This window comes from Rhinolophus sinicus, linkage group LG05, assembly GCF_036562045.2.
Source record: "Rhinolophus sinicus isolate RSC01 linkage group LG05, ASM3656204v1, whole genome shotgun sequence".
NCBI lineage: Eukaryota > Metazoa > Chordata > Mammalia > Chiroptera > Rhinolophidae > Rhinolophus > Rhinolophus sinicus.
Window position 1 is genome coordinate 89,140,699 of NC_133755.1, and position 23,410 is coordinate 89,164,108.

The 23,410-nt window shown below is 53.1% G+C and overlaps 1 protein-coding gene and 1 long non-coding RNA gene across 5 annotated transcripts; one reads left to right on the top strand and one right to left on the bottom strand.

Annotated features, from left to right (window-relative positions):
* Positions 1–1,450: 1,450 nt before the first annotated feature.
* PGC (progastricsin) lies at positions 1,451–9,263 on the bottom strand. The gene is made up of 9 exons (XM_019738328.2): positions 9,137–9,263; positions 7,453–7,603; positions 6,922–7,039; positions 6,001–6,119; positions 5,364–5,563; positions 4,127–4,249; positions 3,325–3,472; positions 2,465–2,563; positions 1,451–1,734 (listed from the first exon to the last, which is right to left on the bottom strand). Exons 1-9 carry the CDS (start codon positions 9,247–9,249, stop codon positions 1,582–1,584), a joined length of 1,224 nt encoding a protein of 407 aa, XP_019593887.2. The 5' UTR covers positions 9,250–9,263; the 3' UTR covers positions 1,451–1,581.
* Positions 7,510–15,688, top strand: LOC141571651 (uncharacterized). Of its 4 annotated transcripts, none has more exons than XR_012496594.1 (5): positions 7,510–8,580; positions 9,157–9,236; positions 9,442–9,574; positions 10,543–10,642; positions 11,725–12,929. It is a non-coding gene; the product is annotated as an uncharacterized LOC141571651 (long non-coding RNA). The 4 variants fall into 4 exon arrangements; XR_012496593.1 differs by lacking the exons at positions 7,510–8,580; positions 11,725–12,929 and adding exons at positions 8,587–8,749; positions 13,092–15,688; XR_012496592.1 differs by lacking the exon at positions 7,510–8,580 and adding an exon at positions 8,587–8,749 and having other exon boundaries at positions 11,492–12,929.
* The last annotated feature ends 7,722 nt before the right edge of the window (positions 15,689–23,410 follow it).

The following is a 23,410-nucleotide window of genomic DNA, read 5'->3' on the forward strand; positions in this document are numbered from 1 at the left end:
CTCGTCGGTCTGTCGCGGCGCCCTCTGGGAAGCGTAGTCTTCTCTGTGGCGCTGCCAGGCCCTCCGGGATTTGTAGTCCTGCTCTGTGGGCCCAAGCCTGTATACGGGCACTGGGTGTTTAACTTGGAATCTTTGCTCCACTTCGTTTCTAACCATTTTGCGAGTTTTCTTTCTCTTCTCAGTCAGTGATGTCTTGACCCAGAGCTCACTACACGATACACTCTGTGGCCTGTCTGACCCTAAGGAGCGGCCTGCAGCAGGCTGTCTTTTACCAGAATCTAGGAAAGACAGACGTAAGGTCCCAGGCTGTGTGCTGTTGCCATAGAAACTCCTCCTAGTTTGCAATGGGGTAACAGACCTGGATCTTGCCCTTTTACCCTTGACCCTGAGCATAAGGAGCAAGGTGAGGGTCAGCCTGGTGAAGGACAGTATGAAAGAAATATGACTCCAGAATGGAGCCCACCTCCCCTCCCATGATGTTGTGCCCCCCTCCCCACCTAAGCCTTCATCAGTCTGAGCTTGCTGGGACCCCCACCACCATCAAAAACCAGAAAATTTCTGGTCTTTCATGTCACCTTCTCCTATGGGAAGTTACAGGGTGCTGAGCTATCGTGCTCTGCTTTCTCCTCCTCCTCTTCCCATATCTTGTTACTCCAGGTTTCCGGGTCATTTGCTAGGTGGCCCCTAAGAAGGACCAGGACCAATCCAGAGAGACAAAAACCTCTTGCTCAGTTGGTTAGAGCAAGTAGGCTTGATTTCCATGTGATTCCAGTAGTTCTCCCTCTTGTCTATAGTTGAAGGACAGCCCATCTTCAAACACAGGCCCTGGGACTTAGGTGTCTGGATGAAAATATGATCAGCTTAACTCAGCCCAAACCTTGGCAAACTCTCCTAGAAATCGGTTCTTGTGGCATCAGCCTCCTCCCTAGAGGACCCATGACTGCTACAAGCACACATAAGCATCCTAGGCACCCGGCATTCCTCAGGAAATTCCTAGTGCAAACTTGATCCCAGATCAAGGAGATGGAGGCCTAGGTTTGGGATGTGTTGGACTCCTTAGCCACACTGCTAGTGGACATGCGTGGGGTAATTCTGGTGGTAGTTCGGTAAGTCAGGTCAGCAGAGCATTTTAGGTTGTTGTGGTAGGGCCCCTTTGCCCTTCACAAAGGAATGCCCTGCCTCAAGGCCACTACCATTGTCTTCCCAGAGAGAAGCTGTGAACAGACTCCAAGCTCTGAGGGGTACAGGGCCCATCCCCAAACCCAACCTTATGCCTCATTTCTCTTAGAGTCTCAGTGACCTCCCCTCCCCCACCACAAACATCCTAGCAACTCAAGGAGAACATGGTTCAGCAGAGGCAAATTTGCCCCTGACTCCTGCTCCCCACTCCCTAAGAGCAGGAGCCTTACAGGCCCACAGCTGCCCTCTAAAAACAACAGGTTGACCAACATGGAGAAGAGCTATTTATTAAGAGAGAAAGTCCAGAGTCCAGAAAAGGAAGGCTGAATTCAGAGCACAGAGAGACACCCCTGCAAGGCAGAGGACCAAGAGGAAAAAGGATCCCAGGCGTCCAGGCGGAGTCTAGGCAGCGGTGGCGAAGCCCACCCTGTTGTTGCCCATGTCGTAGACGGAATAGTAGGACCTGAGGAAGACGTCCCCAAGGATCCACAGGGGCTGGCCGTTCTGGGAGGGCAGGTAGGTGGGCTCCACTCCCACGGTGCAGTAGCCATTGTTCTGTACAACACAGAAAGGCAGTGCTCATTTATTTGCTCACACATGGACAGGGCACTGCTCTGCCCTGAGCCCCAGACCAGGAGCACAGATGCAGAAATGAGTGAGCCAGGGACTCTGCCCTTAAGGGCTCACAGGCCAACTGAGCTGCCAGAGCAGAGGCTGCTGGAAGGATTTCTGGAATGGGGGAATGTGACTGTAGTGGCCCTCTGCAGCGTCTCCTCTCCCTGTGTTCCCCCCAACCTCCCTCCTGCTCCCGATTTAGAGCAGATCAGCCTGGTGGTCAAGCCTTTGAGCTAGACCAACTTGGATTCAAACCTTAGCTTCACCCTGACTGGCCTTAGGAAGGTTACCTAACCTCTTTGAATCTCCAAGTGTTCGCTTGTAAAATAGAAATTAGTATCTCCCTCATTGAATGTTGTGACAATTAAGTGGGTGAGTGTGGGCAAAGTGCTTGGCTTAGAGTCTGACTCTGTAAGTGCACAGAGAGCCCTGTGCCTCGCCCCACTAATTAATAATAATAATTAATAATAGGTGACACTCTTCTATTTCACAGCCTCGTCCCAGAGAAGGGAGTTTAGAATCAATGAGTGGAGAAAATAAATCAATACTTGAAGAAGTTGGGAAATGTCACAAGGTAAAGAGACCAGGCATTTCTGGCTCCCCAAGCCTTCCTTCCCCCGCTCTCCCAATCATGTCCCTGCTGGCCCAGCCTGCAGGGACCAGCACTTACGTTGAGGATGTAGGAGGAGGGTGGCAGAGGGAACTGCACACCATTGATGATGAAGGTGAAGGTGGGCAGATTCTGGATGTAGTTACAGTTCACAAAAAACTGCAGAGAGAGGAACAGGGCCCAGATTGCATCATCTCCCTCCTGAGAGTACCTGCCACCCTGTCACCTCAGCCCTTCTGGTCCCAGGCCTGAGTCCCAAGCCTGGCAACACGAAGGGAAAGTCCGGTGTAAATACTGCTGGCATTATGCATATGGACTCACGTACAAGGAGTGGGATTTGGGGAGACCTGAGCATCTTCCCCACCCCAAAAATATTACTCTTGCCTGAATTTCCCCCATGAGAGATTGAATCTATGCCCCATCTCTGCAAATGTCCTTTGAAAACACACAGGTGTGTAGAAAGAGTAGCCCATTGGATGCCCAAAGGTAGTGGGAATGCGTTAATTAGGCAAATCCTTTGCTGGGCTTTGGGGGTGGGGGGCTGGGGGGACTGGCTCTACAGAGGTAAGGAAACAGTGGATTAAAGGGTTATCCCTTGTCACTCACTGGGCCTTACATTTCTGGTCTTTCACTCTTATTTCAAAGCCCGACAAGTGTTGAACCTGTTACCTCTGAGGTGCTGCGGCTCAGAGGAAATTCTGCCTAGTAGAAATTTCCCAACAGCCTCTCAGTACAAGCATCTGCCCCCCAGAATCAGCCTCCAGGCCCTCACCCCAGTCACCCCAGGCCCCACCTGCAGTGCCTTGGGCAGTTAGAGACTATGGAGGCCAAGAATCAGGCTATTCCTGTGCTCCCAGGAGAAACCATGGATGCCTCCTGGCTGGCCTCTCCTGGGGAAGGCGCACCTCCACCAGACCCACCTGTCCGTACTGGTCCTCCTGGGCCCCCGTGGCCTGCAGAAGGGCACTCATGTACTGCTGGGGCACGGTGAGCAGAGATGTGCCTGTGTCCACGATGGCCTGGCAGCCCTGGGAGCACCAGCCTGTGGCCTGGCCGCCAATGAGGAACCTGAATGGGGAGATGAACTATTCAGCACCCCCAGCTCAGGGGATCTCCTCTGAGGGACTAAAAGCTATGGCCACAGAAGCAAGGTATACCTCAGAAAGGTAAGGACTCTGCAGAGGTCAATCTAGTCAAACTCCGGCCTCACACCAGAGTCTAAGGCCCCCTCCAGGGCCATGGAATCTCTTCTTAAAAGTTCCAAGGTTATATATAAAAAAAAAAGTTCCAAGGAAGTTTCTAGAAACATTAAAAGCCAGGACTACTGATTTGTTGTAAGTACTTTGAGCAAATTAGTCCCCACCACCTCCACCACACACCCCAGTTTCTTTCTTTTTTAAAAAAGTTTATTAGGTGACAAACACCCCAGTTTCTAATCTTTAAACCCATAGGTTTGGACTGAAGGGTCTGAAATGTTTGGGATTCTAAGTCCCACCCCTTCCTATGTGGTCGCCTCCCCATCTCATCTCTCCTTTCCAGGCTGAGCTGGGCCTTGAAACTCCAGCATAGGGCAGCTGTGGCTTTGTGAGGGCAGGACGGAAGTGGGGGTGGGGGGGCCTGTGTTCCCTGCCCCTCCACACCTGGATGTGTGTGTGACATGAAATGCCTCAAAGCCTGCTCCAAGGAACAGCCCACACCCCCAGGTCCCTGCCACAGACTTACTCCTCAATGCCAATCTGCCAGTAGAGCTCCTGGGTGACAGGGGCCCAGTAGATCTGCCCCTGGTACAAGCTGTTGTCCACACCCCCAAAGATGACCGCTCCTCCATTCTGAGAGCCTTGTTGGCTGCAGGAGGCAAAGGGAAAGGTGAGTCAGGGAGTGGCTGTGGAAAAGCACTTCTCTGTTGAGCAGTCACCCTCAGAGGAAAACAGATGCCCTGCCTTGTCTCTAGACTGGGGCTCCCTGCGGGCGAGAAGGTGTCTCCACCTCAGACAGGGCCTCCCAGGCTGGGCCCCTCAGAATTCCCAGTGCCTCTGGGGAAGCCGCTGGTTGTGTGGTCCCCCATCTTGCCCCACACTCCGTTTTCCTCTCCCTGTCACTTCACGATGCTGGTGGAGCCTGACCCAGGCCCAGCTTGTAATGTAGGGAGGGCCTGGGTAGAGAGGAGGGAAGGACATTTTGAGTTTGAGAGGCCTCCCCTGGTGGCCAAACTTGAATGTGGAACTCCCGGGAGCTCCTCCAGGCTCCACTCCAAGTCATTATAAACAGAAGTAGCGAGTAAATCAACAACATTAGTAACAGGGTAATGTTCAAAGTCAGATTCAAGTGACTGAGTCCCAGTTAGTGGATGCTGACTATCTCTACAACATGGTTGGCTAATTCTGAGAGGACAGAGGAAAGTCCATTCCAGGCCACGCACCCCCTCCCACCGCCTGGCTCCCAGGCCCACCCGCATGACTGATTGTGTTTGCCTGTGTTTGTGGTAGGGACAACAACTTGTTAGGAGTTAGTGGTAGGTCTTGACCAGAAGATTCCAGGGCCTGGTTAGAACAATAGATCAAAGGAGATGGAACAATAAATGACGATAGGAAAGAGGTGTCCAGGTAGTAAACATTTGGTCAGAAGGAAATTGGCTCACTGGGGCTCTGGGCAGAAGGTAAACTCAAGAGGTACTGAAAATCAAGAGCAACGTTTAAAGCAAAGCTCAGCTGCTCGGCTGCAAGAGGGAGAGATTCTGTCCTGGCCAAGAAATGCAAAGAAAAGTCGGATGGGCTGGGGCCAGAGGCAGGGATGGAGGAGAGGTGGGGAGAGGTGGGGAGTCAGAAGCCCAGGAGGGAGAAAGTCTTGGGACAGGAGTGGCTGGGGACAAAGGCCTGCCCGGAGGTCTCCAAACCCCAAAGTATGGAGCCTCCGTTGTTCAAGGCCACAGGGAGTTGGGGACCCCCAGGCGGGTCCTCACTTGCTGAGGTAGAAGCTGAAGACGGGGCTGGTGAGGGCTCCCTCCTGCAGCATGCCCTGCAGCGCTGTGGTGGCCCCACCCATGGCCAGGGAAGGGTAGGCCATGCCCATGATGCCATCAAACTGTGCGTAGACGAAATTGGTGCCTGGCTCGTTCTCACTCAGGCCAAACTCCTGGTTGGGGACCTGGATGCTCTGGACCTGAAGGGGACACAGAGGATGAGAGGTAACAAATGTAACTCCACGTACCTCCTCTAGACACCCCTCCAGGCTCATTCTTCATCCCTCCTTCACCTCTGCTCCTTTCCTTCTTGACGGGTCTTGCAAGAGCCACTTTCTCCTCGCAGTGGCCTTCCCTGACTTCTGCGGCACCACCCACCCTCCTAAGGACAAGGTCACCCCATTCATCCTGCTGTCCTCAGTGCCTGGCACGTGACGGCTCTCACTGAGTGTTTGATGAGTGAGTGAATGAGTCCTCCCTGTACTGATTCCTCCATCTCTGTCAGGGTCTCCGTCTAAGTCTCCTGGTTACACTCAGAGTCCTGTGAGGTGAGAACCCAGCTCGCAGCCCCATCTACCGTCCTCACGCCCCAGGGTGGGGCGCAGCAGGCAAGGCAGCGTCCCTCACTGTCACTCACCGTCAGAGTGTCGTAGCCGAAGAAGCCGGTGAGGCTGCCGCTGCCGTACTGCAGGGAGAAGGTCTGCCCATTGCTGGAGTAGGTAGAGGACTGGCTGGGGTTGAAGCGGGTGTGGCCGGCTGCGGGGGCGGGAGGATTCGGGGAGTCAGGAGGCGTGTGGAGCGCTGCCCTGACCCTCAGCCCTGCGGGGCTTCCCCGCTGTCTTCTGGCCTGTGCTCATTCTTGGGGCCTCAGCACCCTCCGCCACCCATCGGGAGGTGGCCAGCTGAGGTTCCCAGCATTGCAAGGCCCATGGAGCAGGCGAGCCTTTGCCCCAAAGCCCATTCTGGCTTACAGACGCTGGGGAGCCCTTGGACTGTGACCTCTCTGTGGGCTGGTAGCACAGAATCCAAGGGCCCCAGCAGGTTGCCTCGCTCACAGCAAATGCAGAGAAATTACTTATCAGTTGAAGGAGTGAATGAATCTCCGGGGTGTCCCTGCTTTCCCCGACCCTTCCCCGTCAAGGAGCTGGTCACACCAGGATGGTGTAGGGCAGGGCCAGCAAGGGACTGTCTGGACTAGAGGGGTCAGAACCCAAACCCCAAGTCTTGGGCAGGGACCAGGGAGGCCTTAAGAAAGGAGTATCGTCCGTCTCCAGATAGACTTCGGGATCCTGTATTGTTCTCCCATGTGCTTTGGGCACACTCAGTGAGAACTTAGTGAAGAATGGAGTAAAGGGGCTGGGCTGGAGCAGATAGCAGGGAGGACAGAGGGGCCAGTCAGCTCCGGGGCCAGCTCCTTCCCTCTGGCTTGAGCATGCTGTGTGACCCTGGACAAGTCCCTGGTCCTCTCCAGGGCCGAAGCTCCTCCCAGCAATCCCTATGAAGCTTAACCCTTCCCCAGAGGGGGTCAGTGCCCTCCCCTGCCCAGCCCAGCACTCACTGCAGGCCTGGGTCTGGCAGTACACAGAGGGCACCCACAGGTTGGAAGATCCGGTGTCAAAAAGGACCAGGAAGTTCTGAGGTGGGGTACCGATGCTGATCTCCCCGAAGTAGGCCGCCTGGGGGTAGGGAGGGCAGGGGTGCAGAGCAGGTGTTAGCTCTGGAGAGATCCAGGGACCGGCAGGCCAGCATCCTCCATGAGCCGAGCAGGAGAGGGACCAGCCCTTGCCCTACCGCCTGCACCCGAAGCCGGGGCCTGAGCCTTCCCTCCACACTTGCCTGGAACCCACAGCCCCTCAGCCCATGCCTGCCCAGGGTGGCTGCAGAGGTCTTTGCGTACTGAGCTGCCAAGTCAGGCGGGGCCCCTCTCATGCTCTGCCTGAGGAATGAGGTCCAGGCTGGCAGGTCTGAGAGAAGGGAGCAGGGGCTGGGTGGGAGGGTGCAGAGAGGAGGGGTGCAGCCCACTGTCCAGGCCTTGCCTTGTGGCCTTTGGCAGCAGGGAGAGGGTACCCCTGGGAGGGGGAGGACTCACGTCCATGTAGGCCATGGGCTCGTAGGCCACGCTGAAGTCAGTGTAGCGATACTTCTGGGCAGGGTCGTACTTGTGGTTCTTCAAGAACTCCTCCAATAGGCCCTTCTCCTTCATGGTTTCACGCAGGGACTTAAGTTTCTTCAGGGGGACTCTGCAGGAGGGCTGTGTGTCAGGGCAGGGCCCTCTTTCCTACCGCACCTCTAATAGCCCAGCTTCTCTCTCTCCCCTCTCCATCTCTAACTATATATCTCAACTCTCCCTGCCACTCTGTACCCATGTCTCTCACTTGTGTGTGTCTGTGTTTCCCCCTTTTTTCCATTTCTGTTTCGTCCTGTTTTTCTCTGTCTCTCTGTCTCTTTCTTTGTGTCTGTCCCTCTCTGTCTCTTTCTCCCTTGCCTCTCTCTCTTTCTTGCCCTCTCCTTCTCTTTCTTTCAAACCTCTTCTCAGGACTTGCTCCAAGAGTCAGGAAACAATTACTTTCACCCGTGATGCCCCCGCCCTGTCTCAGGGTCCTTACCCTTCCTTGGCCCTGTGCTCTCAGCTATCCCTCAAATTCCTTTCCAGGAGGGGGAGGGGGACCTCAGGCATTTTTACCCTTTACAGGACATGTACGTTTTTAAAAAGATTTCAGAGATGGCAAATTTCACCCCAAAGAGATTCCGCGCCTATGGTGGCCCTCAGGCCCCTGGCACTGGCTGAATGTGACAGAGCATGGGTACAGGGGAACAGCACTACACTGGGTGGCACTCAGAAGACAAGGTGTTCGTTCTGCCCGGCTCCTAATTGTCTGGTTTGGAGTCAATCACTGCTTTGCTCAGGACCTGGGAACACTGGGCTGGGGTGGTGTGGAGCCCAGAGCAGCTTTGGAAATTGGAGCTTCTGAATTATGGGTTTCTTCCCATGTCACCCTTGGTTATCCTTCCAGACCCGCTTGCCGCCATTGCCTGGGGGTGTCTGTGGGTCCACCCAGCGCCTCACTGCAGACACCAGCATTCCTACTTCTTTCACTTCTTTCTTGTCTTAATCCCCGTGCCTTCAGGACCCTGTTTTCTCCAGAAATGCTCTGCTGAACCCATTCACATTGAGCTGTGAAGACTGAGAGCTTCTCCAACCACCGCTACAGAGTTTGTACGTTAAAAGAAGTTTCTAAGAGGAGCCATCTCTCCACCAACGGAATGACTCACATGGTGGAATAGCAGCAGCCCCTGCCCCCTGATGTCCTGGGAGCCATGCCACTCACTTCCTTTCTCCTGACACCTCAACATATAGAAATTACATTACTGATGTTTCTGCTTAGGTGATTATATCCTCTGCCGAATAAATTTGGACCTTAAGGAAATTTTTAGCAAACATCTCCCTATCTGGAGGGAGAGGTTCTACGAGAGGAAACACAGCTGTCATTCAGGGTCTGCTTAGCCAGTAGTCACCCCTACGCTCTCTGCTTCAGGTCTATCTTTTCTCCTTAGATAGAGGAAGGGACAGTGCTTCTCCCTTTGGTAGTTTCCTAAAGCTGAGTCTTCTCCCACCTCTGGGTCCTGACCTACCCTAGCAGAAATTCTGGAGCAGAGGCAGGGGGGCTGTCCCTTGGCCAGGCCACCCCTTTCAGGGCTCCAGTCACCATCTCCCACACCAGCCCAGGCTCCGACACCAGGCTCCCACACCAGCAGCCAGACCCCAAACTCACTTTACCACTTTTGCCTCCAGGAGCTGGAGGCAGAGCAAGACCACCACCATCCACTTCATGATGCCGATTCCAACTGGCCGCAGAGGAAAAGCCACTCCAAGTAGGGCCGTCATGGTGGAATGAAGGCCTGAGCACGCCTTCCTTTATACCCCCGGGACCCAGCCCAATCCCCACCTCCCTGCCCTGGGCAAACATGACCTCAATCCCTGCTGTACCCTGTGCTCCATGTTCCAATTGTTTCCCTGTGTTGTCCCTTGCGAGGGTGGCTGCAAAAGACTTTTCATCTTATTGACTTTTGAATACAGGCAATGGAAGCTGGGAGGTGCGAGCGATAAGAGAACAAAGTTGGAGTGGCGAAGGTTACTTTTTGTCCTGGAACCAGAGGCATGAGGTGGACCTTTTGGGATGAGAGCCAGAGAAAGGCCATAAGATCTATAAGTGGGTTTGTCATCGTCAGTACTATTGATATTTTGGAATAAATAACTCTTTTTTTTTTTAAGTGTTTTTCCAGGACCCATCAGCTCCAAGTCAAATAGTTGTTTCAATCTAGTTGTGGGAGGGGCAGCTCACAGTGGCCCATGTAGGGATCGAACCGGCAACCTTGGTATTACGAGCACCACGCTCTAACCAACTGAGCTAGCCGGCCAGCCCCAGTAAATAACTGTTTGTTGTGGTCACTGTCCTGTGCATTGTAGGATGTTCAGCAGATTCCCTGGCTTCTATCCACTAGATGCTAACAGTAGTTCCCCAGTTGTGACAACCAAAAATGTCTCCAGATATGTCCAAAAGTCTCCTTAGGGGGTAAGATTGTTGAGAACCACTGATCTATATGATAGGCTTGGAGGTGTGACTCGAGTTCTGGTTGCCAGCACCCCCAAGCCCTTGGGGGATGTAGTTAGGGGTACCTAAGGGGTGATGGGGCAGTGGCTAGGATGATAGTAAATATGGTGGCGGTGCGAGTGGTGCTGGTGGTAACGATGGCGGTATCGTTAGCACAGACGCAGGTGGTGGGGCTGGGATGCCAGTGGTTGAGGTCAGAGAGAGCTCTTTGGGGCAGCCTTGGAGGCTTTCAAGGTCATATGGGGCATTGGAGAGATTCTCATCCAAATTCAGTGAGTGCTGAGGACACACCACAGGTAAGCCAACCTGGCTTCCTGTGATGCCTCTTGTATTAGTCTGGAACAATCTGTGGGAGGCCTGGGGCAGGGGCATATGGAGAGGGGACTTGTTTACCCTTGCTTCTGTTCTTCATTGTCTCTTGTCTCCCACCCCATTTTGACTCTGCCCATGTTTAATTCTGAAATGGCTGTGGCCCCCATTACACTCCTCCTAAGCCCTCGTTGGCCCTTTTTCCTGCCCCCAAGTCTGATCTTTCCTGTCCCTACGCCTCTATCCCTCATCTCCAGGTCCTCCCTGCTTTCCAGCTACAAGCTTCTCATTGCCTGAGATGACCTGGAGCTGGCCCAGCACCCGTCAACCTAGAACCGGAGAGCTCCCCATTTTGGGGTGAGTGGAAAAAGTCCCCATGCCAGTACCCTCTCTGCTACCTCATACCCCGCACTCAGGGCTCCAAACAGATTTGTTAGGCCCTAGAGCCCCAGGCGGAAGGCCAAGACTAGGCCTGCCAAACACTGATATAACCCAGCCAGTGGGGGATTTTCCACTCTGGCCACCACCACCCACTGCCCAGCCAGGGCCCTGGAGCCTCCCCTAGCCCTATGATGGAGGAAGGTAGGGAGGGCACTAGAGGCCTCCCCAGACCTGGCATAGAGAGGGAGGCACCTGCTTGATTGTGTCTCCAGGCCAGATCAGCTCCCCTTCCTCCCTGTCGTCCCGGGGCACACACTAGACTCGGGGGTGGAAGGCGAGGTAGGAAGGGAGTACCTTCCCTGGGTGAGGGAGCTGCAGATCTGGAAGCACAGGCAGGAGAAGGTCATGGGATCCTTGGAATCTCGCCAAGTCCTCTGACGATAGCAGAACCTATGGATGCCCCAAGGCTTGTGAGGCCAACCATGCTCCCCACCGTGGGCCTTCAGGGACCTTGCCTTATCTGGTAGGACCCTAGGAGTCTCGTGGCTGCTAGGATAGCCTGCCTCAAACCCCAGGCACCCCACATCCCTCCTGGGCACCCCTGGCCTACTGCATCAGTCCAGCGCATCCTTGCTTGGCTGCCAGGCCTTAGGGGTCTGCAGCCCCTGCCTACCCAACCAGATCTGACCGCTCAGTCTCCTCAGCGTCCGCTGACACCCCAAATCCTAGCCTGCCCCTGGCCTGCTCCACCGCCACCCAGCCCTTCTCTACCTGGAGAGCCCATCTCTTTCCTTCTCCATGTCCAAATTCCGCCCATCCTTCCAGGCCTCGTCTCCTACAGCCAGGATGTGCAGAAACTGACACCCCAGAAGTCATCTAGCACTACCTCCTAACCAAGGACAGGGGCCCCAGGCAGCCTGATGCACTGGTTCCCATCCAAGTTCATCTTCAACCCCTAAACACTACACACCCCGCCGGGGCTCTCCCCTTGGGACTGGATCTCACGCTGTCTGGCATTGGTCTCCAGTTGTTTCCTGGGGTACGTGTCCTCTCTCCAGAGTTTGAAAGCTTCCAGAGGGCCGAGGCTGCAGCTTCCACCTCCCAGCGCCTAGCCCGGAGCTCAGGAAATCCTCAACAGTACATGGAGCTTGTGGGATTGTTCCACACCTTAGTTAGAGCTCCCGTATCTCGTCCTCCCAGTGCTTGGATTCCCACGCCATGCTCCAAGGGAGCTTGTCAAAATCCAGACCCCGGGATCCTCTCATAGTGATCGTCTCCCAGGAAAGAGGCATTTTCTCATCACCCTCTGGCTTCATCTCCCTCTAAGCACCACCTGATTCCAAATTCATCAAAGCCCCACCCCCACCCCACCATGGCTAACTAAATAAAACCAACTCACACCCTGGCCTTTGGGACATGCTCAGTTGGCCCCTTCCAACACTTCCATGATCATCTTCCACTAGGAACCTACAAATGCTCTATCCTCTAGCCACAGTGACCTCCTTGCTTCCTCCCATGGAGGCCTGTTATTTTCCACCCTCCATGCTCTATCCATGCTGTGCTCTCCGTCTGGAACACCCTTCCCAAACAGCTCCATCTGCAAGATCTCCTCCTCCTTCAAGACCCACTACAAATGCCACAAAGCCTTCTCTACTGTACCCACCTACTCTCAGACTGGCCCCTCCTGTGGAGGACTTTGCTTTTCCTCCCCTGATGGTATTTATTTCACACCGTCTTACATCCCAGTGACTTGCCCCACGTCCTACTGCTCGTAACTAAAAGAAGAGGTCTCTTCCTGCACACGGCTCCTTAAATAGCTCATTCATCTTTCAGAGTGCCTACAAAAGTGACACTGGTTGCTGGGAGCGTGTCAAGAAGAAATGGCAGCTACGTAACATGCACACTGCCACTGCTAATCCTTCACCCATGGCAGACATCACTAATCAAACATATCACTCTGTCCCCTAATGCTGAGACATGGCCTTAGAATTCTTCCCAATCTAGTGCACCATGCAGCCATTCTCAATCTTGAAATGACAATCCACAAGTCCTTTAATGGACTTTGTTTGTTTGTTTGTTTGTTTTTATTTCTGGATACTGAAGTTCCTTTAGAATTCTATACATCTACCACTTTTTTAAAATCTAGGCAACTTGAAACTACATCTATTTGCACCATTCTCAGTTATCTTCTAGTTCTTAATGTGCACACTTTGATTTTAACATAGCTGTAATCAGTGTGTAAATAAATGCAGCTTCTGTTCTGCTCTGTCACTTAAGATTACTACATACACATTTCCGTGCATTAAGATAAACCACATTCTTATCGCTTTCGGTGGCTGAACAGTGCTCTATCATCACGGTAGCTATGATTACTTAGCCCTATTCATTTGGGTTAATTCCAGTTCCCATTTCTCATTACTATCAGCACCAACTGAAAGTCATCCAAAGGAAGAAAGTCGTCAGCTCCTCGTTATCAGAGTCATTCAAGCAGAGGCTAAAGGAGCACCTTCTCTGGTATCCTGGTGGTGGTGGTGGTGCGGGGATCTCTTGCAGCAGGCGCAAGAGTGAGCCAACGATCTGCATTTCTCTGTGTTTTCTAACCCCTGAAATCAGCTCACAGAGCTCAGCTCTGGGGACAGGTACTCTATCAACCTTAAGTCTTTGGCAGCTGTCGATGTGAATTTTTTGTCCTTAAATTTTGTATGTGTTTTATACTTACACCATTAGTTCAATCAAACCTAGTGGGGGCATAATGGACCTAAGGTTTTTTTCAGGTTCAAGGATTTATGCTTCCTTTTCCTTTTGATAGCTTACTGAAGTGTTGGAAACACAATACAGACAGTTCCCATATACCTTTCATCCAGAACCCCTAATGTCAACATCTTACATCATAATGATAGTACAATGATCAAACCCAGGAAATTAACTAGTTCTAGTGCTAGTAACTGATCGAGTGCTAGTATTAACCAATCTATAGACCTTATTTGAATTTCACCAGTTTTCCCGCTATACCCTTTTTCTGATTGAGGATCTAATCTAGGTTCCCACATTGCATTTAATTTTCATATCTTCTTAGTCTCCTCTAATCTGTGACAGTTCCTTAGTTTTTCTTTGTCTGTTATGACCTTGCAACTTCTAACGAGTACTGACCAGTTGTTTTGTAGAATGTCCTTCAATTTAGGTTTTTCTGATCTTTTCTCATGGTGGGATTGAGGACATGCATTTGGAGACAGAAACCACAGAGGAGAGATACCCTTCTCAGTGCATGATATCAGGATCTGCGTGACATGGATTTGTCTTATTACTGCTGATTTAACCTTCATAACTAGGTTAAGTGAGGTCTATCTTGTTTCTCTACTGTACAGTTACTATCTTCCCCTTGGAAATTAATAAGTGTCCTCTGGGGAGACACTTTGAGACTATGCAAGTATCACATTTTGCATCCTTCTTCTGCCCACTGATTGTAACATCTGTTACTGGCTCTTGCCTACCACAGTCGTTATGGTGGTTTTTGCCTAATGGTGCTTTTCTCTTTCCATCATTCCTTCTACATTTATTAATTAGAATTCTGCTGTCAAGGTTTTAAAGCGGACTCTTCCTCCCCTGCCAAAATATCCCATCTTTGAAGGTGTGCCAAAAAGGTGCTTTACATTTGGCTAATCAGGCAACCCTTGCAACTATTCCACAAGACAGGTTACCTTATCTCTACTCTACAAAGGCATCCATTTTATCTGTCTATGTCTCAAACAGCTGGAAGTTGATCTCTGTGTTTATAAATAGATAAATAGACACACTGTTTTTTCCCCTCTGGTCTATTGATTAACATACCTTTGTTATGTTACAGATGACAACTTGCTTGTCTGGTTTAGGTGGAAAGGGGGATACATTGGATAGATGGGGGGCGTGTCATATTGCACCCCAGCTGCAGGAAGGCGAAGGATGAGGCAGAGCTGACTTAGGTGAGCTAAGGATGAACATGTCTTTTTTGCATAGCCATGTAGTTATTATATTTTAGCACAGATATATGATGGACCCATCACTCTCAGGACCTCAGGGACACTCTGTATTAAGACAGACTCCTAACCGAGGAGTATCTGGAAGCAGCAGAATTGGAGCCTGAAATCCTTGTCTGGTAGGAGTTTGTCTCCCAGCCTGGCCACCCTGGGATGGGGCAGAGCCTGCAATTACCAGAGGGGCCAAGGCCTCCAGCCCTGGAGTCTCTGGGTGTTAGATTTCTCCTCCTCCTGCCCAGCCTTGGGCCCCATAAGGAGGGGCAGTCTCTGAGGTGTGAAATCCAGCCAGAAACTCCCAGCTCTCCCCCTGCCAAGGCACTGCCTAGGGGTGGCGATCTCCTTGTGACAGGCAGGACAACCGTGAGCGCACTGTCAGTTGTCATGCCCAGCGGGGCTCCACATTCATGGCTCTGTCTATTCTGCTGGCTCAACTTCCTTCCAAACCACTGTCCCACATCTGCATACCTTGCACAAGCCAGAGAGCTGGGGGTGACCTGTGGCATGTTCTCTCCCCTACCCCCCACATCAATGGATTCTAACCAGTGGCCACAGAGACAGTGGAAAGATCATGAGAGTGGTATTTGAAAGACAAATTTGGGGGCCAGACCAGTGGCTCAGGTGGTTAGAGCTCCATGCTCCTAACTCCGAAGGCTGCTGGTTCGATTCCCACATGGGCCAGTGGGCTCTCAACCACAAGGTTGCCAGTTCGATTCCTTGAGTCCCCCAAGGGATGTTGGGCAGCGCCCCCTGCAACTAAAGATTGAACATGGCACCTTGAGCTGAGCTGCCGCTGAGCTCCCAGATGGCTCAGTTGGTTGGAGCGTGTCCTCTCAACCACAAGGTTGCCGGTTCGACTCCCGCAAGGGATGGTGGGCTGTGCCCCTGCAACTAGAAAACGGCAACTGGACTTGGAGCTGAACAGCACCCCTCCACAATTAATATTGAAAGGACAACAACTTGACTTGAAAAAAAAGTCCTGGAAGGACACACTGTTCCCCAAGAAAGTCCTGTTCCCCTTCCCCAATAAAATCTTAAAAAAAAAAAAGACAAATTTGGAACCCATTGACTTATATTGAGTAGGCATGAAAATCGAACTGATCTGACCCCCTACTCACCCCTCCCAGCTGCCTTGTTCTCCAAAGCCAAAGCCTACAGAACAACAAGCTGCTTTATTTGAGGTCTTCATGATCTCAGCCCTGAGAAGCAGAGTTTAGCTAGAGCAAGTGAAAAGTGGGGGCTCCCGGAGCAGCTTCTGTGAGACCCAGAGACCCAGAGGTCATGCCTGTGATGAGGGAGATTGGCAGAGCCAGTCCACACAGCAGTGACCAGGCCACCTTGTTGCTGCCCATGTCGTAAATGGGACTGTAGACCCTCAGGAAGACGTCATCTGGGAGCCACAGTGGCCAGCCAGTCTCTGAAGGCAGGTACGTGAGCTGGAACCCCATGAGGCAGTTACTACACTGACCTGGAGGGAAAGGAGTGAGGCTGTCAGCAGGCGGGTCTCACTGGGTTAAGGAAACAACCTGAGCTTTGAAATCAAAGAAGCCTGGGTTCAAATCTCAGCCCACCTCTGACTAGCTGTGTGACATTGGACAAATCATTTTACCTCTCTGAGCTTCAGTTTCCCCCTCAGTTAAGGGAGAGGGATAATGTGACCCATTGCTGTGTTTTGTGCAATGAGTACAAGTTAGGCAGGTGAAGAAAATGAGAAAAGAACATTTCTGGCAGGCAAAATAGGACATGCAAAGGGCCTGAGGTAGGAAAAGCAAAATGATGGGGCTAGTGAAGCTGGAGTAGGGCAGTGAGAGGGGCCTGCAAAGGAGGCAGAGGCCCAGCCACTAGAGTTGAGGCCTTGAAGCTTTTTTGACCGTGACTCACAGCTAGAAATATATTTTACACCATAACCTTATAGTACATACAAACATAGCATATACAGAGGGTGTCAAAAAATGTATACACATTTTAAGAAAGGAAAAATACTGTATTAAAATTACGCTGATGGTCATCACTCTGAGCACCTCTTATAATTGCAGGTGTCAAACGTGACTTATATTCATCTTTTGTTATCGGTATATATTGAGTATTACAATTTGAATACAGTTTTTTCCTTTCTTAAAATATGTTTACATTTTTTTGGCGCCCTCTGTATAATTAAAACAAAAAAACCTCGCCCTGCCATAAAAAAATTCTAGTCCACAGCACATGTGATGCACCCTCATTTTCCATTTGATTTGCTTCTAAAGTGATGTTTCCAACCAATGAAACTGATTCCTAATGGGTTGTGAGGTGCTGTTTGGAAAACACTGATCTGTGTGGCGTTGAGAACATGTCTGTGCATGTGTGCACGTGCCCACACACAGTCTTGTAGTCTTAGCTGTCATTTTGCACATAAGCCAATAGTCACAAGTGTTTGGAGAGCAGGGTGGTGTCTCTTCCTTCTTCTGTGTCCCACATGATCGGGGCACAGAGGAAACTCAAGGCATATTTGTTAGTTAGGAGCAGGGCTGGAGGCTGGGAGAGAAGGGGGCCCAACCCGCCCCATTTGGAGGTCTGAGTAACCTAGCGAGGACCCACTCACCACCATACCTCTTGCTTTGGCTTCAATCCCTTACCCCGGGCAAATGGATTGGGGAGAAGTAGTAAGTGCCAAGTCTCAGGTTTAAGAAGGAGCTGAGTGACCACCTGCGGGAGTGAGAGGTACCACCCAGGACTATCACGAGGACACAGAGCCCTTGGCTCAGCGCCTGACCCCAGGAATAGCAACCAGCAATTACGGAGCGTTTCACGAGTGCCTGGCGCTATTCTAATCGCTTTATGTCTACAGTGCGTTTAGTCTTACAAGGACCTGATGAGGTAAACACTGCACAGAGTGCACCTCAGAAAGCTCTGGATCAATGGTGACTTCTGGTATTATTTTTGTGGAACTCATGGATAACGTGGTCCTTAAGGTCTTTTGCAAATCTAACATCCCAGAACTCCAAGGGCTGCAAACAGGCTCTCCTCCCACCTAGTCTCCTGAGCTTTCCTCCATGCCCAGGTAGGAAGGAGAGGGAGGAGAGAGACAGGGAGAACCATGGGGAAAAGGCACTGAGGACCAGCAGGGGACGTTGATGCCTCTGATGATGAAGGTGATGGTTGGTGGGCTGTGGCCACTGCTACATTTGGTGACAAACTGGAGAAATAATAAAGGGACATGGAGACAGGTGGTCAGAATCTACTCCCTCCAGGGCTCCCAGGATGGAGATGGCCAGTCCCACACTCAGAAATCCATCCTGCTCCCCAGTCCTTTCCACCTGATCCTTCAACCTCCCACCTCCCTTCCCACCCCCAGAAACAGATATGTCCTCACTGCAAAAGAATGCCCCTGGGAAGGTACCAAAATAGAGTCCAAGCAAGTAGGGCATAAATATGAGGAAAGGGCTATTGCTGGGGGAGACTTTGAGGGAAAGGGGCCAGGGAGGGGCAGGACAGGGAGATCCCAGTGCACCTGGCATTAAGCAGCTGGCAGGGAAATGACATAGAAACCGTCAGAGGCTAGGATTTGGAAGGAACCCCTCAGGTCAGGGTCCTTTGGCTTCCTAGTGACAGTGGGCTGGGGTGCCTGCCCCCCTTGGCTGTTCCCTGGGACCCTGATGAGCTGTGTCAGCTGAAATCTGCTCAGGGACAGTGATGAGGGAAGGTCATGTGTCCGTGATGGTAGGACAGCCCTGGGAGCACCAGTCAGTGCTCTGTTCCTGCGGGAGGAGACATCAGAGGTCAGAGGTCACACCATCCCTCCCAGAGCCTTCATGCAGACTTTCACTTGGAGCCCAGGCCAGTCCCCAGGTCTGCCCCAGGCTGGGAAAAGCCCTGTATTTTCCTAAAGGGAGTCCCCCGGGCCTCCTGCCTTGGTGGGGGGACGGGATGTGAATCCACCCACCCCTGGAAGGTGATCTGCCAGTAACCCTGGGCAGCCACAGGGCTGCCATACTCCTCACCTATGTATAACTTGCCCTTCTCACCCCCAAAGGTGACTTCTCTCATGGTGGTGTCATTTTGTCAGCTATGGACCAAAAACATGGTCTTGGGAGGAGGCAGCTGCAGGGTGACCGGACTCCCATTTCAGGAGCCCCCTCTCTGAGTCAACCCAGGAGGCCTGCCCCCCTTTGCCACCCTCCTACTCCTCTTGTACCCCCACAGCCCCTGGATCAGGCTGATGCTCCATAAGAGCAGAGGAGGCAGCTCCCAGGTGGTGGTGAGGGGTCCTCTCACCTGGTGAGACAGAAGCTGATCACGGGCTCTGGAATCAGGTGCCACTTAATAGGCCACCCATGACTCTGGTGGCCCCAGCTGCAAAGATGGAAGGGGTGGACAGCCCCTTTATCCCATCAAGGCGGATGCTTTCGAAGGTGGTGCCCAGCTCCGTCTGGCTCAGGCCAAACTCCTGGTTGGTGATGGCCAAGCCCAGGATCTGCTCCCCGAGAGGAGGAAAATGCCTTTGGGGTGACTCTCAGGAGGCCAGGACCCAGCAGTCCCCCTGAGCAGGAAGGAAGCTCGACTCCTGCCCTGGCCGGTTGTCACCATGTGGAGGCCCAGGACTCTGGTGAGATTGCCGGTCCCGACCTACAGTGAGAACGAGGAGCCTCGAGGAGCACATGGAGGGCTCGCTGGGCTGGGCGCGTGCCTGAGTGTCGGGGACAAGGCAGGCCCATCAGGGCCCACGCCTTCCCTCCCCCCTCACTTCCACATCAGTTCCCCTGCCAGTCCCTGCAGTGACCTTCTCCACCTGGACCAGGGGCAGGGGGACCCCTCTGACCGCCCCTGTGGGCTCTCATGGCAGGCTGGACTTTCACGGGAGACAAAGGGCATCCAGAGGTTGGCCCAGCAGGTGTCAAAAAGGATCATGAAATCCTGAGGAGGAGTCTTCACACTCTCCACACTAATACATCTGGGAAGGGAGACTGTCATTGAGGGAAAGTTGGGCCGCAGGCCCCCAGTGACCTCTAGCCTCTAGGCTCCGCTGTCCACAGCTCCCTGAGGATCTGATTCTGACCCTTACAAGTGATTTCCCCATTGTCGTGAGTCTTTCTTTCTTTCTTTTTTTTTTAAAGGACTTTATTGGGGAACAGTGTGTACTTCCGGGACTTTTCCAAGTCAAGTTGTTGTCCTTTCAATCTTAGTTGTGGAGGGCGCAGCTCAGATCCAGGTTCAGTTGCCGTTGTTAGTTGCAGGGGGTGCTGCCTACCATCCCTTGCAGGAATCAAGGAGTCGAACTGGCAACCTTGTGGTTGAGAGCCCGCGCTCCAACCAACTGAGCCATCCGGCCACCCTGGAGCCCGGGAGCTGAGCGGTAGCTCATTGACCTCACTCTAGTTGCAGCAGGCGCAGCTCGCTGGCCCATGTGGGAATCGAACCTACAGCCCAGTTGCCCAAAGCTCGTGCTCTAACCAACTGAGCCACCCATCTGCCCCTGTCTTGAGTCTTTAAGGTATCTCCCCTCAGACTGGGGCTCCCTGAGGGGGCAGGGATGTGTCTCCCCTCAGACTGGGGCTCCCTGAGGGGGCAGGGCTGTGTCTCCCCTCAGACTGGGGTTACCTGAGGGCAGGGGTTGTGTGCCCCCCACTGACTGGGGCAGGAGAGAGAGGGGCAGTGTGGGCTGGCAGCGGGTCTGTATAGGAGTTGGGGGCAGGTGGGGTGGGAGAGACCTCAGGGCAAAGGCTGCAGATTGGCAGTGTGAGACCCTTAGACCAAGTGAGATGGGTGGGGCTCGGGACTCATGTGTGACTGCACTTGTACAAGGTGGCACTATAGCCCCAAGTGTCCCTGTATGAGACAGCTGGGGGAGGACAAGGAAGGGGCTTACCTGAGGCCTCCAGGAGATGAGGATAACTTCAGAGCCTCCCACCCTGGTTTCAGCTTCCCACACTCTGTACATGTGACACGTTTAATCAAAGAGGGTCCCCTGCACCCAGCTCACTCTAGGCGCAGATGCCCTCATGCATGGGGTTTTTCAAACATAGGATCTCGTCCCATTAGTATGAAGTCAATCTGGGGGATCCCAACAAGGGTTCTTTCTTTAATGCGAATGACTGGAATAGAATGGAGCAGAGTGCAGTTCACATAATGTGGCTGTGCAGTGCCGTATATGTGCGTGTGCACAGGTGGCTCGTGATACAAAATGCTAAAAGGGCCCCATATTCACACTGTCCGAGATGCACACGCACAAACATACATCCACATGCAGACACGTATATGTGCTCACTTCTAGCCTCATGCTACACGCAAACTCCTGCTCTCCCACACGAGCATGTGTGCGTATCTCCATGGGCACAGACACACCTTCCTCTAAGCAGGGCAGGAAGGCCTCCCCGTGATCCATCTTCTCAGGTGCCTCCGCCTCCTCCTTTCACTTCCCCCTCCGCCTCCCTATTGGGGCTGTCCCCTCCAAGCCTTTGCTGAGTGATAGCCCAGGACTTCCTTCTAGCACAGCCTCTGGGTCTGGACCAGGGAAAGCCCTTATATGGGACTGTATTTCCCGAGGCAGAAATGAGGCCAGGTGGTATGACTTGAGCACAAGACATCTGACATCAGGCCAGTCCCAACCTCCCCCTTCATGGAGTCACCCTCCATTTCTGCTCCAGAGAGAGTGGTCCACTTGGCAGTGGGAACTTTCAGAAACTCCCTCCTAATCTTGACCAGTCTCCCCTTTCAGCCCCTAGGCCTGTCTGGAGGGGTCCGGCTGCACGCTCCCGTGCCCCTGTCCTTCTGAGACCCTGCAGGGGCCGGGTGGGGGCCAAGCTGCTAAGACAGGCTGTGGGGAAGGGTAATTTGGACCGAGCTGGCCACAGACTGGGTTTCCTTGCGTGGAAGGGGGTGGGAAGTGCTGGGGTTTAGGGAGGACAGGCCTGTGTCCCTGGCTCAGCATATCAAAGGCCAGAGAATCTAATCACAGGGGCCTGGATAAGGAGCTGGAACTGGGCTGGTTCCAAAAGTCCCAAACTAAACACTGATAATGAATCCAGGAAGGTCTGGGTCCGAACCTTTCACCTCCCACCCCATGGCCCCTAATTGGGTCTCAGATGGACATTGTTATGGTCCCAGGGCCTCAGAGCCAGGGCGGCCCCAGCGCAGATCCTGGCCAATCTAGTTTGGGTTCTGGAGAGGTGGGCCCTCTGCTCAGGGCTCCTCGTGTGTGGGACAACTGAGGCAAGTTAGGGGCCAAGGCTGCAGGGCAGGGAGCTGTGGGGTGGGCAGCCACGCTAACTCTCCCCAATGTCCTGATTTCTGGAATCCATAAGCACACCAGGGCCTGGAGCAGGAAGGGGAACCCAAAGCCTCAGGGGTACCTCACCATGCACAGTGATGGAGGAGAGGAAGAACCCAGAGGCCTTGGACACTGCAGCGTCACCCCTGTCACTTTCCTGGCCGCACATCCCTTTTCCAGATTCTGACGGTTTCTGGAAGGGGTCTGGCTGACCATGGCCCAGCTTCCTGCCAAGTCTGGGCACCTTCCCCTCACCCTGCCCGACTCCAGGAAGCTGAGACTGTGATCCTGAGGCTCCAGGAGGGGTTCTGAGGATGTCACCTTTGTCCCATTGCAGGAGATGTCACCACTGCTCAATGTTGGCCTAGGGCTCCAACAGCTTACCCTCTAGAGGCTCTCTGCCTCCATGGGCCACCCTCTCTGTGCCAAGCCCAGGCCTGCTCTGGATACCAGCACCCCTCCCACCTGTGGCCTCACCTCCCAAAGGCCCGGGGACATGATGGTGGCTCAGCGTCCAGATCACCCTGGTCTCAGATCCAACAGAGGACAGACACCAGCTTGCAGGCACAGGAGCAGCAACATGGGGCCTCTGCAAGGCCTGGCCTGGCCCCCCGAGAATGGGAGGGTGGTGGAGCCCTCAGCTGTGGGTTGAAGGTGCCCAGAGGACCCTGCTCTTCAGCCTCTGGCTATAGGGATGGGTCACTGTGTCAAGAGGCTGTTCCCCCAGGCCTCCAACTCACATCCGTGGCTTCCTTTCCTGTAACAGGCATTCCTACCTGGGATGCCTAGGTAAGGAGCAGGCCCCAGCCTCAGAGACCTCCTTAGTGCCACTTTCCCTTTTCCCACACCCTGCCCCTCCCCCATCATCTCCATTGGCAATGCCCTGTTGGCTCTACTTCCAGAATACATCCCAAATCTGTCCTCTTCTTTTCCTCTGTTGACGGTGGGTTCCAAACTGCCATCATTTCCCCCCCTAGATTACAGCAATAGCCTCCCAACAGTTCTCCCAGCTTCTGCCCTTTTCACCTCCCTCCCTCCTCCTTTCCCCCACCTCACACTGCAGTCAGAGCCATCCTATTAAAACTTAAGTCAATCTCTTCTAATGCAATCAGCTCCCCTGACCCACAAGACCCTGGGTGTCCTGAGTCCTCCCCCTGCGCCCTCTCCCCTCCCCCTGCACCCTCTCCCTTACTTGTCCCCACTCCAGCTGACCAGCCTCCTCTGACCCTTTCACTTTTCCTGAACTCTTCAGGGCCTTTGCACTTGCTGTTCCCTTTGTTGGGGACTTCCTTCCCTCAGCTGTTCACTCAGCCTTCTTCGAGGCATGCAAACCTCTGCTCCAATGTCACCTCCCCAGTGAGGTCTTCCCTGACACTCCCATCCCTGCCACTCAATCACATTACCCCTTCTGCGTTGGCCCCAAAGTTGTCTCTTCCCTGAACTTAAATTGTGCATTTAATTAATTTGCTGGTTAATCATCTCACCCTC